This window comes from Manis pentadactyla, chromosome 6 (genome assembly GCF_030020395.1).
Source record: "Manis pentadactyla isolate mManPen7 chromosome 6, mManPen7.hap1, whole genome shotgun sequence".
Lineage (NCBI taxonomy): Eukaryota > Metazoa > Chordata > Mammalia > Pholidota > Manidae > Manis > Manis pentadactyla.
This window is the reverse complement of record NC_080024.1, coordinates 22,015,167-22,033,531: the sequence shown is the minus strand read 5'-3', so window position 1 is coordinate 22,033,531 and position 18,365 is coordinate 22,015,167. Positions and strand designations below refer to the sequence as shown.

The 18,365-nt window shown below is 33.7% G+C and overlaps 1 protein-coding gene and 1 pseudogene across 5 annotated transcripts in view; one reads left to right on the top strand and one right to left on the bottom strand.

Annotated features, from left to right (window-relative positions):
- The window catches only part of SPAG16 (sperm associated antigen 16), a 974,490-nt gene that overhangs the window by 9,909 nt on the left and 946,216 nt on the right, over positions 1-18,365 (top strand). For 4 of the 5 annotated variants that reach the window (XM_057503577.1, XM_057503581.1, XM_057503579.1 and 1 more), the window contains exons 2-5: positions 1,281-1,327; positions 2,430-2,525; positions 5,103-5,221; positions 14,083-14,220. In XM_057503577.1, the coding sequence (XP_057359560.1) occupies positions 1,281-1,327; positions 2,430-2,525; positions 5,103-5,221; positions 14,083-14,220 (400 nt within the window). The remainder of the gene's footprint in view (positions 1-1,280; positions 1,328-2,429; positions 2,526-5,102; positions 5,222-14,082; positions 14,221-18,365) is intronic. The other variant, XM_057503578.1, reaches the window with a different exon arrangement.
- Positions 11,783-13,077, bottom strand: LOC118932953 (Y-box-binding protein 1-like; annotated as a pseudogene).

Below are 18,365 nucleotides of genomic sequence, written 5' to 3'. Positions count from 1 at the left end.
GTGGAAGATAATTGGCAAACACTTCAGGTGTTTACATAGCACAGAAAATCCATACGGAATAACAAGAGAGGTAGTATAGCATTGTGAAACCTTAACTTCTGGGTCTGCTTCTCAATTCTGTTAGGTCCTGGCTATGTAACCTTGTCTCTGTAAGTCCTGATCTGTAAAATGGAGGTGATAATAATTCCAACCTGGTAGGTAGGATGAGGTTGCAGTGAGCTAATACTTGTAAAAGTCTTAGGGAAGTGCCTGGCTTCTATTAAATACCATGTAAGTGTTATCGGTTCTTATTACAAGCAGCAGAAATTGTTACATACACTTTCAGCTAACTCTTGGAAGACAGAGTAAAAATTTCTTGTAACCAGAAGCAAAAGGTAAACTAGGCTAATTTCATCGTTGATTTTCATAATCATTACTGTGCATTGAAGTGTTTAACTTTGTAATTTTTACACTTGGCATAATCAAGTCTGTACATTTGAAAAAAATTTAAGTCCACCAACCAACAAAATAGCTTTACTGATATATCTTGTTCTTTCAAAATTAAATGTCATCTTGAAATTTTCATATTTAATTAAAATAACTTGTAACTTTTGAAAGTCTTAACACTAGTGCTATTAGAATTTTTAATTAGAATCATTTCCATTGATGTTTTAATTCTTATTTCTTTATAATTTATGAGTTATTGAATTATGATTACTATATAGTTTATATGTGCTTAAAAATTATGCTGTCTTTCCTGAGAAGATAATTTTAAAACTGAGATATATAAGAAAAAAAGTGGAGTTTTAAGTAACTTTTATTAATCAAAACATCGAAAGGTATTTTTTGCTTATATTTAAATATTGGCATGCTTTTGTTTTTTCCATTCATAATATCGTTAAACCAAATAAAAAAGTCACACTGCCTTGTGAATTTGATATAAATTTAAAAAATTTATTGTAGTTTTTCTGTTCATCATTTTTCTTATCTCCTAATTTATATTATCTTATGATACTATGTATATTTTTGTAAGCCTTCAAATCGTGTTGGAAGTCATTAGGTAATTTTTCATGGGTTGGGGTTGTATTGTAGAACAATAATTTAGAATAAGAATGAAAATATTTTGTTTTAAAACATTTATAGGTGGTATAGAAGAGAAAGTTTTTAAAAAGAACTTTAATTACATGCATTTATCAATTTGGTAAGATAAGGGTCTAATACTGTACTTTAAGGTCAAATCAGATATAAACATAATTATTTTAGTCCACATATTTTAAGATTAAAACTTGACAAGATTTCAGAGGTCACCATAACTGAAAGATCTGAAGATGATTATGAATATAAAGAGGTAATTTGTTCATTTTAGGTATTCTATAAATACATTGCAGTTTTTCTTGTGAAATACTAATTTAATTTTCTTTTGTTTTTTCCTTAAGAGGTGCCAGTTTTTCAACTGAATTTAGCTAATATCAGAGTGAAGTATGAAAATTCTATTTAAAAATTTAGATTGCTTAATACATCTGGCTCTTTTGTTTCTCCTGTTAATTGTCTGTCAGAGTCACCTCCTTATTATCTGCCTAGTGGGTCTGTACTACAGGTCCCTTGTCTCTGTCTAGCTCTGTGTAGGATGCATTCTTTGTCATCTAGTTTCTGTTGGCAGGGTTTCCCAGATTCCCACTACCTAGGTGGAGCTCAGAGCTCACATCCTGTACTTCCTTTTAGCTTAGCTTTACTATCTAATGTGGTTCCTATCTCAAACTTCATGTTTAATTCATTGTTCTCATGGGACCTAAAATTATTTCTGAGACTTGGGGGATAGAGTCACTCCTAGATGACCAGAAGCAGAGAATTAAACTATGTTAATGTAAGCCTGGCCTTTTGTGGTCTGAGCAAGCAAAAGACAGAAGAAACATAGGAGATAGATATTACTAATGGCAAAATGGAGATAATATATATTACATGAAATTACTGAGTGAGCTGATAAATGTAAAGGGCTTAGAACTGCAATCACATAAGAAACAATGTGCTATGTTAACTATCTTTAACATCAGAATTAGAGTTGATTACTTTCTTCTAAGAGCTTAATATTAAGGCAGTGAGTTTTGTTTTAATAAACTAGAGATTTGTAGTGGCTAGTAGTTATGAAACAATAATGGTGGCAAAATTTCAGCAGAGTTATTAGACTGTATTTGTCATTACAGATAAAAGCAGATGCCCATGAGCTAATCTTGAGTTTGTTAGAAGTGACACTAAATGATGTTTACAAGGAAGTCAGAAATTTTCCTGCTTATTAGTTATATATTTTTCACAGAACTTCAGAATGATAGTGTCTTTCATAAAGTATGTTTCTTTATTCCTTTGTTTTGTTAGGAAAAATTATTTCTGAATTAAATAAGGTATTTTTATATTCCTGTTCACTCTTCTTAGCCTTCTCTTTTTCTGTGATTTAGATACCAGATGACAATGTTAGCATTCCAGAAGGTGAAGAAGATCTGGCAAAAGTGATTCAGATTGCCCAAGAACAGGCTACAGATACTCAAATTTTGGTGAGAATTTTGAATATAACTGTAATCCATAGTTTCTCTGCAACACTTTTTATGTGAAGTTTTGAAAATCATTTAAACTTTAAGTACTTCATCTTACTTTCCAAATGCAGCCCTATTACCTGCTATACCTTTTTTCTCTTCCTTTTTCTTATCCTCAGACCTTCACTTTAAGTAGTCATATTTATTCTTCTTTGAATTGTCATTTTCCAAATCATGGACACTCTCGCATGACTGCAATAAATAACGTCTTCCTTTAGAATGCTGTCTTTTAATTTCTGTAGAGATTACACCAAGGTTTTTCAACACTCATGTACAGAATTTGATATGATATACAGATTCTCCAATCTGTTTTGTAGGCATTCTGTGTCTTTTTTTCATAGAAATATTTAGCCTACAGGGAATGCTTAGTATATTATGATTTTTTTCTTAGAACTAATTTTGCCAAATATTATGGTGTGGGATGTTTTGTATTTTACTCAACTAGTCTTTCAGTTCCTTGAAGTAGGGACAGTGTCTTCAATCATATTTAATTCCTAGCACCTTTCATGGTGCCTGGCATATTGGAGATGTTCAGCAAATATATATTGGGTGACTATTACGTGGACATTTAAAATCACATTAAAGCTTGGAATGTGTGTGTATAATACAGAAGTGTTGTGGATTGGATACATAAGCATATTTATAGGATTATAAATCTTGATCTGTAAGTAAGAAACATTGCAGTTTCAGGTGGTTGGATTTCTGTTCTGGCTGTTTCAAAATGTGTATATCACACATACTCAAGAAGAGGTAGAAAACATTGATTTGAGAGGGTAGTAATCTACCAGGGCAGTAATCTATACACAAACATAACTGACAGTAGGCCACAGACATTTTTAGAAGCTAGAGCAGGTACAGTCTTTCTGTCCTCCTTTTCCTCCCATGTAACTGATTCATTCCCTCAACTATGGTTCATCTCATCCTAAATATCATATCCAAATTTATTGACTAAAAATGCCTAAGTGATATTTATTGTAGAATGAGTATTTGCTTCCAGCTATATGTTGCTCTTACCTAACAATTACATAAAATCTTTTACCTCATTGCAAAGACTTGAAGGCAGACATGCTGTTCTTTGCCTCTTTGGCATCTCCCATGATGTTTGATATTGTGTCCTGCACATAATCAACATTGTTACATAGTATCTCAACAATGACCTTACAAAAGATATTCCAAATTATTCTGATTGAGCTTTACAAAAATTCATTTTAAAACCGTAGCCATTTGTCAGGAATTTTCTGTAGCCCCCCAAATTTGCTTCAACTCATCATTGTTTTGAGTTTCATAGCAGCTACTAGCAATTAACATCAGGGGTGAATTATGTATAGCACTTTTGAAAAGAACTTGTAAGGGCAACAAAGATTCTCTTTCTTCACTGAATTTCTATGTAACTATTATGTGCATTCTATGTAACTTGGTATGTTACCATTTCCAAGTTAGGAAAAGAAGTCCACTGCTAAATTTTTCTATGTGAAAAATAGATCCGGCTATTCAAACCATCTGCAGTTAGATTAGTGAGTTCTTGCTAATGAGAAGAAATTAATGTACTCTGAAAGCACTGATCCTGTTGGTATTTTTAAGAATCTACCCATTATTTGACTGATTTTATATACTGACTTATATGATGTGGTAGTTTTTATGCCTCTCCTAATTTCATATTTCATTGCTGAAATATCTCCATTTTTCTACTTTAGGAGAGTGAAAGTTTTTTTCTCCATGGGTCATATAGTAATTATTTTAGATTTTGAGACTCTAAGGTCTGTTGTACCTACTTAACTGTCACTGTCTCATGTAATACAAAAGCAGCCATAGACAGGATATAAACAAATGGGCATGGATGTGTTCTAATAAACTTGATTTGTAAGAACAGTTGACTCCTGATCTACTTGATAGACTTATTTACTTCCATTATGAAATAGTAGTGCTAACCTCCTCCATTGCATATGATTTATTTCATAGTGTTTCTAAATATCAAAGAAGCAAAATCATTGTATTTTTTAAATAATGTGAATAGTTAAAAGAATTAAAAGGTCAATATATTATTTTTATTTTTTAAAATTTGTTATATGCTATTGAAAGGGCAAGCTGACCTCCTTGTTCTTCAGACAATCCAACACTCTTGTCTCAGGGCCTTCGTACTTCCTAAATGCTGTATTGGGAACATGACTTCTTCTCTTCTCTAGATTTATGCTCATATGCCCCTTGATCAATGAAATCTTCCTTCATCATGCCACTCACATAGCAGACCATTTCCACACATACACCTGCCTTTCCACACATAGATACATGGCTCTCCCTTGCTTAAGTCTATTTTTAATTTAGTTATTTTTGTCTCTGTCTACTTGACTACTAGATATGAAGACCAAGTCTTGTCTGTTTTCATCACTGCTTTATCCCTAGTAGTTAAAATAGCCTCTGGAACATAACATTCAACAAAAATAGTTGAAAAAAAATGAATGAATGAATGAATACCCTATCTGTACAATAATTTAAAGCTTTGATGTTTCCAAATTAAATAATTGCACATGTAAATTTCAGGAGCAGAAAACAGTCCTTCCTTCAAAGCATGCAGTACCTGAAGCAATAGAAGACTTTCTCTGCAATTTCCTCATCAAAATGGGAATGACCAGAACTCTCGATTGCTTTCAGTCTGAATGGTAAACAATTATATGGATAAATAATTCTGTAGAAGTACTAACAGTGTTTAGCATGTATATTTTCAGCTGAGAATTTGAAGTCACTCAGATCATACAAAATGGGTAAAATGGATGGATTCCTGCCACTGAAACCACAACACATACACACACAAACGTATATATATAAAATCAGGATAACAATTTGAAAGAAATCAATTTTTTCAACCCTAGTCATTTAAAACCCTTTCTAAGTAAAATATAGATATCTCTCCTAAATATTCAAATTTAGGTGATTTTCAAAAATCAAGAAAATAGGATATCTCTTGGAGTTATATAATACAAAGCTATTTATGAAATACTATCCTGATATCTTTTGTATAATTATTAAAGGTGTTACTCCCTGCATTAAGACATCTTACTAACAGTACTACTTTGCTTGTTTTATTTATAGTGTGGTGGCCCTTCTCTATTCATACAATTGATTCTTTTTCTATAAGTATTCCTTCATTTAGAAGTAAGTAGAACTACATTTTCAAATGATGTCTAAACATGAAAGTTTTCTTGTTAAAACTGAAAATTTTAATAACTTAGCGGTTATGAAAATCATCAGGCATGCTCTCTTTATTCCTTTGCTATAGCACTAATGTCACCAGGTATGTTTTCCAGAGTCCTAGCATTTTTTAACAAAATATTATTAAATAATTGGATATGACAATATTTTTTATCTTGAAAAGCCATTTTGTATTATATAAAGAAGGAATAATATGGTACATAAAGATCTTTATAGTATTTTTGAGTTTAATACTAATTTTAAATATAAGAGCAATACAAGTATAGGGGTAATCCAACTGTAATGTAATTTTCTGCCTTTTTTGGTTTTTATCTACTGGGACCATGGACATTGAAGAAATCAGTTTCATTATTTTAAATTATGAATCAAATGTTAATAAATTTAATGAGGAGAACCACTTGTCGTTAATGCAGTTTAGGAAAAAGAGCAAGTTTGGTGGTAGAAAAATAATACTGTTCCTATTAAATCTGTAAATCTTGTGAATGATTTTTATAAACTGTCCCTAAGAAATAATTACAAAATGTATTAGAAATACATTTTTGTAAAATGAGGTAGATGATTAATTTTCAGTACTAATGAAATGAAAGACTAATGTGGTTCAGTTATCTTTTTTTTTTCCTAAAAATATGTGTTAGGACATGTAGTGCATATGTGTTTCTCCAGTCCAAAGTGTGAAATGATTCTCTTGGAGAAATCTGCAATGAAGTACACTCTTCACACTTCTGTCCTTTTAGATTTAGCAATTTGAATTGAGATGAAATTTCAGGAAATTACTAGGAAATAGTACTAGGATTTATAGGACCCCTATGTAAACATACCATTTACCATAATATTACAATCACAAAGTAAAATTTGTATAAAGTATCTCTTCATTGTATGAGTTTAGTAATACTGGGGTTCAAATAATTTTATCCTTTTCCCCTATCTGCCAGTTTGTAATGAGATTACAAATTGTTTTAACGAGATTATGCTGTCTTGTATATTTTTATTTTACATGAAACATTTTGACTTTGATCAGAAACCTTTACCTACTCGGCATAGTAGAACTATCACAATATTAAATATATTATTTTTATCATTTCTTATTATGGGAAAAACACATATCATTGCTATTGTTAATCTCACAGAAGTTGACAAAATTAGAGTCCTCCTTCGTTGGTTTAAAAAAGATAAAAAACCACAGAAAGGAAAAAAACATAGGCAGTAAAATTTGACTTATGTTCTGCAAATCCTCAAACAAAAATTACAGTAAATCCTTTAAATCCAGGGTCAGCAAACTAAGACCCTTGGGCCAAATCTTGCCTGCCTCCTGTTTTTATAAATAAAATTTTATTGGAATATAGCATGACCTTTCGTTTAGGTATTGTCTATGGCTGTTTTCATGCTGTAACAGCAAAGTTAATTAGTCACAGTGGAGACCTTATGACCTGGAAAGCATTTTTTGCAAATTCTTAAATATTTAATTTCTGGTTATTTACAAAAAAAAGAAAAAAAGGTAAAAGATAGTATATGTGTAGGTGAATATGTAGGAATTTTTTCTGTGAACCACAAAAAATTCTATACTGTGAGTTTAGTCAATGATATTTTTAAGTCCATCTTATAAGAAGTCTATGAATAATGATAATTTCTTGGGGGGCATAAAAAGGAAGGGACTAAAAAATGGAGAAAAATATGGAAGTGCATGCTATCCACCCTTCCCTGAGCATGTGCCAACCATCTCCTCTCCTCTACTGGACCACTTCGACTTTAACACAGTCAGAACTCGTTCACCTGAAACATGTTCTTGCTCTTCTTTGCTTTTTCCTATTATTACCTCCTACTCTCTCTAACTTCCCTTTATAGCCAAATGTTTTGAAAACAAGGTCTCAAATTTCTTTATTTTTTTATACTCTTTTACTTCCTGTTCAATCCCTGATTTTGTTCAGTTTGGCCTCTGTTTCTACTTCTCCACCAAAAGTTGGGTGGCGATAAAAATGCCATGAGTAATAGGGCAGTTATTTATAATATTTAATTACTAATTTAATTTTTCGTAAATATAGAAGAGATTCTAAGTTCATAATAAAACTTACATATTTTAATATAATTTTCCTTTAATAATACCTTTGCAAAAAAGGGTTAATATTGTTTCCTTTAGCCAATAAAATTTGGTATATTGCTACTCAAATGTGGGCATGCAGCTATAATTTTCTGGAAACGTTTAAGTTTTAAAGCCAGAAAGTAGAATTAAAATTACCTTGAAAAATCCCTTATTCTTGTGTACTATGTGTGGGAAGTATGTGTGGTGGTGTGTATGCATTACATGTATCAATGAGTACTATACAACTGTTTGTTTCTTTAGCATTTAAACCTGTTGCTGTTTCTTCAGGTGATTAGGAGTTGGCTTTTGGTTATGTGTCATGTTGTAAGAATTTTTTTTCCCCAATCAGGATTAAATTAAAGACAGGAATGTTGTGATTCTTTTATTATGCTAACTTTTACTGTGCTAAATATGTTGAATTTGAGCTTTGTAAATATATATACAGAGATTTGTATATGTAATGTATTATCAAGGCACCCTTGTAAATATTTAACATAACTTAAATTTTGTAACTAAAATTAATATAGTATTAAATATGAATGATTTAAAAATATTTAAGAAGAAGAAGCTTGAGGCTTATCACTCATACTTTGTATCATTTTTGTATAGTATGTTCTTAGGCATTTATTTTACTTCTCTCAACAACTATGTGTAGCAGGAAGGCACTGTAGTATCTGCATTATATTGATGATGAAATGGGTTGAAAGAGGTAAGGAAATCTGTCTCACTAAGTGGCAGACAGTCGCAGGCAGTCACAGACAGTAAATGGCAGAGTCACCTCAGGCCAGGCTGATCTTAAAGACTGAGACCCTAACCACAATGTTGAACTGTGGAATTATACAAGGGAATCTTGGAAAAAATGCCACAGAGGTCCCTTTCAGCTTGATTGGAGACTGAAAAAACTGAAGGAAAACTTGATTTGCAGACCAAGTTTGTGCCTGTGTTCCATGTTAACTAGAGGAATAATAGGGCCAGTACTTAACTTGTTCAAACTGTATATATCTATCTGTTCTATGAAAGACTGCTTCTGCAGTGAGAAGTCATGATGGCTCTGGGGATTCCAACATCCTCAGTTTGGGCAGTAGTTAAGGGAATTTTGTCTTCGTATGTGAAGTATTTTCCTAACTCTCTCTGAAAACGTGGAAGAAAAGTTCTCATCTGATGTTTCTTATTATCTAGATGGCTATTTCCCTGCCTTCTATATCTTATGCCTTTGGTGCCATTAAGAAGGAAAAATAACCCTTACTCTTATGACACCATTTATGTTTACTGAAATTCTATCATACTATTCATCATTCATGTCAGTAGGTCTTAAACTCTTTTGGTATGTAGATAAATCTTATGAAAGCCTATACATTTTCTCCTTGAAATGCATTCATATTCTCTATTTCTATATGATTCTAAGTATCTATGGACCTTATGGTAAATATGAGTACCATTAATGTAATTTTATTGGCAATAAATTCATTGGCAGTTCTGGTGGTGGTAAATTTTATTTCTAGTTCCTAATAATTATAACAAACTTTTTTCTCCTCTGAATGCTTTTCAGTCTTATTCTAAAGGTTAATGAATAATGAGGAAGAAATAAGAAGGCCAGGATATTTCTTTAGAACACACACACACACATACCCTTGGAACAAAACCCAAAAAATCTCTAGGAAAATGTAAATTTTACTGAGAAATGTATTTCTGGAGTTTGTACATTAAGATTCCTAGTTATCTTACAGTATTATAATAGTTTTAGTGAATTTAAAGTCATCTTTCATACTTTTACATGGATTGTAGAAATTTTACATGAAAAATTATTTTTGAATGCCCTAAGGTATATATGATATATGATGTGTTAAGTTGTGTTATGTTTGGATTTGTACTTATTTTAGCACATGCTATATTTATATAACATTTTATTTAGAGGACTATATATAACTTTTCATTCTTATTGAAATAATTTCTTTAGTGATTTTTTCTGCATTAAATAAAGCCAGTTTCTGGAAACCAATTTTACCATCAGAAAAACTTTATGGTCCAATACTTCAATCAATCCTCATGTCTTCTCTTCTGAGATAAATATAAATCACATTCCAGATATGGATAAAATAGAATAGAGAATTTATGACTAAATGGTTATCTGTTTGTTGTTTTATAAATTGTGGCAAATATTATTTAATATTGATTCAATTATCTTGACATTTTGATTATTCTATAGGGTTTCTCTTGCTGGTTTATTTTTTTTTTTATGTCAGGCAAGTTCTTTAACACAAAAACCCATGGCTATTAATGTGTAAGATATTAATAAAGATTTGTAACATGAGAATACTGATAATTAAACATTTAAATGCTTAGCTTATCTATAACAAACAGACAATTCTTTGTTAGTAACTTCATTGAAATTTTTTTTATGGTCAGATTGTTTTTTAATTTAGCTTTGTTACATACACTGATTAAAATTATAATTATTTTCAAATCTATATGTGTTTCTCTGATATTCCTTCTTATGTCACAGAAAATAGAAGAAATGTTCCATGACTTCTGCCTCCCTCTCTACCAACCTTCCGCCTCTTCTCAGGCATTCTGCTGCTCTCCTGTTCAGAGGCTGAGCCGCACCCACTGTCTGTCATCTAAGGCCAACTCTCTTCTTGTCTGCTGGATCCCAGCTGCTCTCACCTACTCAGAGACATTGCCTCCTACAATTGTCCCTCTCTTCCCTGCATTGTGAAGTTTTCCCTTCTCTGCCATACCATTCCCATAAACATACAGAGATGCAATGATATGTCTTGTATCAAAAGGAAAAAAAAACACAAAACAGCCCAAACTTCAGATCCTCTTCTAGGTTCATCTTGATTTCCTAGGCTCTGCCTCACAGCATATCTCCTTGAAAGAGTTTGTTTTCATTCATTATTTTTGACTCTCTCATATCTACTCTAGTTCCATTTTCATTTGCAGGAATCTACTAAAACTTTTTCAGTGATTCCAGATTGCCAAATTCAGTGATTGATCCTCAGTCACCTTTTATTCTTCCTCGCAGCGTTTGTTACTGTTGTTCATTTTGTCTTTCTTGGAATACTTCATTCTCTTCTTCCCTGAGCCACAGTGCTCTCATATTCTCCTACTACTTTACTGTTTCCTCTCTTTCTTACTCTTTGGTAGTATTTCCTTCTCCTCCCCATATTCAAACAGTCCTGGGACTTCACTTTTCTCTTTACATTCACTCCCTAATGGGCCTCATCCAGTTTTGTGACTTTATTTTATTTTTTTAAATTTGCAGTGTATTTATTTATTTATTTTGGTTTCATTAATATACAGTTACAAAAGCAACATTTTGGTTACTAGATTCCTCCCATTATCAAGTCCCCACCATGTACCCCATTACAGTCACTGTCCATCAGTGTAGTAAGATGCTACAGAGTCACTACTTGCCTTCTCTGTGCTATACTGCCTTCCCCATGCCCCCACCCCCACATTATGTGTGCTAATTGTAATGCCCCCTTTTCCCCTTATCCATCCCCAATTTTTAAATTGTATGATGTAATCTACAATTTGAAAAAAAAAAAGTAAAAAAAGTCTACCTGACTTTTCCTGAACTTTGTACATATATATCCAATATTTATTTTCACTTGTTTGCCTGGTAGTCATGTTGCATTTAACATGAAGGGAAACAATTCTGATTTCTCCAACCACCCAGTTCTTACTGCATTACTAAATGGCTATCTATAGGTCAGCCAAAAACCTCGAAGTCATCCTCCACTTCTCTCTCTCTTTTTTTTTTTTGAAAATTATTTAAGACTTTTATAAACAGGTGCTTGCTGTTGACTTTTTTGAAAAAAATCAAGTTGTAAACTTTTATTACAAATTAAAAATGAGGTTCTTAAAAATATCAACTTGACCAGATATGAACTAATTTTAAAACCTTTAAAGTTATATTGAGAAAAACCAGTTTTTTTTTAAAACATGCTTGTCATTACCAAAAGGGGACATCGTGATGTAAAAATAATAAAAACTCCATGCTGCATAGATAATGTACACAGTTCTGGTTATCTGGTCAATGGGCAAAAAGCAAGCACTTAAGGTCTTCAGCTCCAATCTCTTGTTCATTTCTTATTGCTGGAATTTCATATTCATTTCTTCTTGTTGGATGACTAAACCTCATGATGGTCGAGATGGTAAACCGGCATTTACTCAGCCCCACCCTGCTCAGCTTCCGGAGCAGACGAATTCTCAGCTGGTAGATCGGCTGCTTTTGTCTCTTTGCCATCTTGTGGTTTAGGGTTTTCTGGGCGTCTGCGTTGGTAGTTGAAGTTGCGGCAGTACTGACGTTGAGGTGGCTGCTGACCTTGTGTCTCATCTCCTTGATTTTCCTTATCTTCTTCGTTGCCGTTCTCCCTAGGCTGTCTTAGGAGAGGGGGACCCCTGCAGAATCGTGGTCTGTAACCCCTACACATATCTGTCTCACTGGTCTACCTTGTTCTCCTGCACCCTGGTTGTCCACACCCTCCATCACTTCTCCCCACACAGTAGGGTTGGCATACTGTAGTCAATGCCCATAGGGTCTCCACATGTAGTAAGATGTGAACCGTCGCCTGTGGTAGCCTGGCCTTCGGGAGCACTCTCTGATCCTTCATTCTTTTCCCTAGTCTCACTATTCTGGTAATTCTGCTGGTAGTTGTGTGGAGGACCCCCGCAATGAGGATGGCGTCTGTAATGGTTACGGTCTGTTGCATATTTACTGACTTGCACTGCAGCTCCACCAGGACCTGTAGCATCTGCTGCCTCCGCACCCTTTTCTCCTTCAACAACATCAAACCCCACAGTGTCTCCATCTCCTACACTGCCAAGGGATTTCCTAGGGTTATTCTGTATGGCAGTCTGGTTTACAAATGCATCTTCCTTTGTGTCATTCCTGTTGATGAAACCATATCCGTTTCTTACAGTGAACCATTTTACTGTTCCCGAAACCTTCCTTGTGATAACCTTGTCCTCGCCGGCAGGCGCAGCCGATGTGAGGCCGCCCAGGCCGCCGCTCCCTGCGCCGCTGCCCGTGGTGCTGGGCGGCTTGGTGTTGGCAGCTCTGTGGGTGGGGGCGGCGGGTGGTGGGCCTCTGCTGGGTCTCGGCCTCGCTTGTCATGGCTGCGGTGATGGTGACTGGGGCCCACTGTGGCAGCCGCGGCTCCTCCCGGGGTGTGACGTTAACTAGGCCAGCGGCGGCTGTGGGGCTGCTCAGGGCCCCCTGGGGTCCGCTCTCTGCTACCGCTACCAATCGAACTCTCGACTTCTCTTTTTAAGCGACACCTAACAGCCTCCATAAGAGAATCCTGTTGGCTCCACCTTTGCAGCATTTCCAGAAGGGACCCATTTCTCATGATATTGCTACCAACTTTGTTCAAGTCTGCCATTCTCTCTTCCTCAACTGTTGCATCACCCTCCTGACTAGCCTCTCTGATTCTACTCTTACTCTCTAGAGACAGTTTCTTCAAACAGATGCCACACTAATTCTTCTAAAACATAAATTTGATCAGTGTCACTTGTCTCTCAGAGCCTTCCAATGACTTTACTGTCATTCAGAGTAAAACCACATTGCTCTCTCTGGCTCCCTGAGGTCTTTCTGACCCATCTGTCATCACTCCCTCTCTCGCTCACTTAGTTGGCTCTGGCTTCAGATACTCCAGATGTACCGGCCTTTTGCTTTTATTTTACATGCCAGGCACCTCCTTGTTACACGCCTTTAGGCTTACTTTTCTGTCAGCCAATAATGTTCCTCTTCCACATATCCACATTGCTTAGTTCCTCATTTCCTCAGTTCTCTGCTCAAGATACCACTTTGTCAGTCATACTTTTGCCACCCTGTATAAAATAGCACAAACAGCCCCCCCTCATTCTCCACTTTAGTCTCTTTAGCCCTCTTATGCTGCTTTATTTTACTTCATATTAGATATCACCATCCACACTAGAGAGAGAGACTGTTGGATAGGAGCTTGGATCTTTTTAACTTTCTCCAGTGTCTAGATTAGTGTCTGAAACAGGAGACATTCAGTTGTATTTTATGCACCATGAAGATATTAGTACTTAGCAATTATTTAGTATTTAATTTAAAAAATGTATTATGAATGTTTATTTTTAATTTATAATATATTGCCACTAACTTCTATAAACATTCTCTAATACTTAACTTTTTTGAATTGCCCATAAATTAAGCCAATTTAGTAGCAACATAAAGCCTTTTGTTTGATTTTATTCTAGGTATGAGTTAATACAGAAGGGAGTAACTGAACTTAGAGATGTTGGGAATGTTCCAGATGTCTACACTCAGAATTTGCTTTTAGAAAATGAGAACAAAAATTTGAAAAAAGACTTGAAGCACTACAAACAGGCAGCTGAGTATGTTGTTTTTTAAATGACTTTTTATTTTTCTTTTGGACTAAATAAAAGTAAAGGGTTTAATAGGGCTAATATGTGGATGGTGGCTAATGTACCAGCGCATTAAATCTGGAGAACTGAATTATATTTCAATTCTAGTTGGAAAGAATATGAAAGGCTTCACTAGCAAACTAATTGAATAGATGACAAGAACTCACAACTGCAATTCACCAGCCAGAGTGGAATGCAAGGGGTTGTATAGGAGATGGTTAATTTGTTATATAACATTGACTTTCTTACGTATTTTGATAATCTTTTCATGGTCTGTGAAATCTTCCCCTGTGGGGATAAGTTAATTTCTGAAATAATAATAAAATTATAGAAAGCAGAGAGGAAGGCAGGAGCTTGTGTATTTCCAGAAGGGGCCCATTTGTCATTAAATACTGAATAATTTCAGTATTTGAAAATTCCCTAAAGGAAACTTATTTTGTAATTTCCTCCTAGCATGAATTTATGCATAGAGAAGAAATTAAGCAAAGTCAAATCTTTCCACATCTTTCTTCTTTCAAAGATTAATGGAAGATGTGCAATTTCTGGCAAGCAAATTTAGATGAACAGTGTTATTCTGGCAAAGACAGATATGTGAACGTGTTGATGTGGGGTAAACGTACTCATCTAAGGCAATGTTAGATGGAAAATCAATGCTTAGATATGAAGTAGAGACCATTTGTGCTTTGTTCATTGATTTTTATTCAACATATTTAGAAGGGCTTTTTCTTTTAAAGAATCAAATAACAAAAAATTATTTAAGCAGGACTACCATACAAGAACATAATATTTTTCAGATCTTTGTAAAAGAGTTTAAGGTAAAGAAACAAGACTTTTTATTGCAAAGTGAAGGAAACATTTGAAATATGCTCCTACTTTTAAGGAGAGGTGATAAATAAAAGATAATTTGTATGGTCATTTATTCAGTTATTATTTACATTTATAGAAATGTTTTGGCAAATTATACAAATTTCAAATTATCTATGAATGTACCATTTGGCATTTGGCATTTTAGATGGAAATGTATGGCAATCCACAGAATGGTATGTTACTAGGTCCAGCATTCTTTCTATTCTCAGTTTCATTTCTCAGAAGTGGTTTGTACTGTTGGCTCTGACATTCACTGTGATTTTGTATAGACACCTAATAGATACACTGGGAATCTGACACAGCAAATTTTTCCAAGTGCTGCCTGGCATAGTGTTTCAGTTCCTGATATCCTTTGAATTACTGCTTAATTTGCTAATTTTCTTTTGAGTAGATAAAGTCTCTTTGGGCAATAAGTTTTGCTCCATTTGCATTAAATAATCACTGTTGATTACTGGTTGGTTGCAGAATATTTATTAACTATAATCAAAACCATATAAACTATATATGTTATTAGCTTAATGTTAAAAGAAACCATGATTAAATCAGATATCACTCAAATGAAATTTGTTTCTTGTTTGTGTTTATTAAAATTTCAGATTACTTAATGTTTATAAAATTTACTGTATTTACGAGACTATATTCAATGGCTTATGGTTATCTCTCATATCTAACTTACTCAGTGTAATTAAGCTTTAACAAAGTAAAAAGGAAAATATTTACTTGCTTTAATCTATGTGATGTGGACAATTTAAAGGAAAGATGTTTGACACTTAGTAGATGCCTAATACTATTTATAGCACTGAATGAATATTAAATGCCTTATGTTTTCACAGCACCTTTTCGTAAAGGATGCCCTAGCAGACTAATTCTGCTGAATACATTCTGGAAAATGGAGAATAAAGGTTTATTTAAAAGTTCCCCCAATTACATCTGTCATGCTACACAAGTTTGCCCTAAATTGTAATATTTCATCACATAGGTTTTTCAATTTGAAGACTTGTGAAGGTATTTTTCTAATAGGGATTAGTGATAAGCATGGGATTCCCTTTATGGAATTTACCCTAAAGTTTTCTTTTGAGGATTAAAGTTATTTCTTAAGGGAAGATAAGTATAAATATTAAATGCTTTTCTCATAATAACTAATATTTAACATGCAGAAAGAGTCAGGCTACAGGTATTTCATATAGCCTTGATTATACTGGTAGCAGAGAAATCATATTAGCTATAAGCTTAATGTTTATCTAGGGGAGAATTGCCATAGAAAAAGTAATGAATTCAAAAGTTCAAATACCTAGCTTCCAATATTCTATATTGATATATTAACTCAGTTTTCTTGTTAAACTAGGACTAATTATATATAATATTATTAACTCCTAGGGTGTGATCTGATAATTAAATAAGACAATCTACCTTAAACAGTTGTGTAAATAAATCATGAAGTGCTTTGAAAATGTTAGCTATTACCAAAATCTTTAAAGGCTGTCATCCTTAGATTTAAAAAAATCATCACATCATTAATATTCTTGAAATTCAGTAATGGTGAAGTTTTAAAGAAGAAAAGGGGAATCATTTCACTCTAAAATATCATTTGAATTACTATAATTAGAAAGAAAAATTGTCTTTTCCTCTGATGTAAGCAATACCAATTTTAGAACAATGGTTTCCCTAATACTTGCTGCAAATGTAGATTATCTTGTCTAAACTACAAAATTTGGTGTATGGTGTTGTATGTATGTACAGTGACAGATGTTAACTAGACTTAATGTAGTGATCATTTTGCAAAATATACAAATATTGAATAGTCATGATGTTTACCTGAATTAATACAATGTTATATGTTAATTATACCTTGATGTAAAGAAAAATTTGGAAAATAACTGAAAAGTTTCCTTGTAGATATTTTTAAGGGGAAAATGTATTATTAAAAAGATTTATAGTTACACTGAAGAAAAATGTATGTAGTAGATACTGGGGAGGAATGATATGTCATAGTTTGACATTCTTTATTGGAAAAGGCAGCTATGATTGTACTTTTATATTGAAATGTAGACCAATTGTTATTTTTAAATGCAGAGGTCTAGGATTTAGGTAAGCTTACTGCACATTTGCAAGGAATAGTTGGTTAGATGAAAGCATAATTGGTTGGTTGGTTAACTGAAAAGCATCATTTAATATATAGTATCTTTCACAGTTAAGACACTATTTCATAAACCTGTGTTACTTGGTAGTTGATATGCCACAATATTCACTTCAGCCTGATGTACATATAAACTATTAAGAGTTTTATTAATTAGGAAACTGCTTGCTTGATTTTGTTTCATATCTTGACTTAGAGTTTTATGTCTTCTCATAATGTAAACATTACAAATGCTCTCAATTGGTTTCCTCCTGCACTTCCATTGTACTTGTACTCTAACATCCTATAATTTGGCTTTCACCCTACCTATTCTACTCAAGTGTACATTCTATTTTTCACTCCTCTCCTTCCTCAGCTTCTGTGACAGCATGATGTTCTCTGCCTCTCTTTACTTATTGACAGACTTCTTTTCCTACTCATTGTTTACATGCTCTAAGGTTGCTTTCTAATAAGATAGCCACAAACTACATGTAGATGTTGATAGATATACCATGTGCCAGGTGGTAGTAAGTGGTATGAAGAAAAATATGAGTAAAGGAGACAGATAAATGTGGTGCTGTTTTATATTGGGATGGTGAGAGAAGTTCTCTCAGATATCTGAAGAAACTGAGGAAGAAGGTCATATGTAAACTAGGGAAAAGGAAATTCCAGGCAGAGAGAAAAGGAAGCACAAAGAGCTTATGGTGGGGACAACTTGGCTTGTTAGGGGACTGGCATGAGACCATAGTGATTGGAACTGGGGGGTAAGTAGTAGAGGTCATTGGTAGAACTTTGCTTTTGTTCTTCTGAGTGGAATGTGAACCTAAGGGATAGTATTAAGGAGTAGTGTAATATGAACTGACTCCTGAGTGGAAAATGGACTATCTGGAAGAACATGGTGGAAATAGGGAGAACATTATATCTGGCATAACCTTCTTATAGTTTGAGTTAGTTGGCTAATAATGAAGTCAAACAAGCTCCTTATGGGACAGTTAGGTTCTTGGAAAGACAACATCTGCTGTTACCAAATTCTGCTCAAACTTATTAACCTACTCAAACTTTGGCTGAGAGTAAATATTGGTATCAGATCAAATATTAAGACTGAACAACACAAATACAAAAGGCTCTGCCA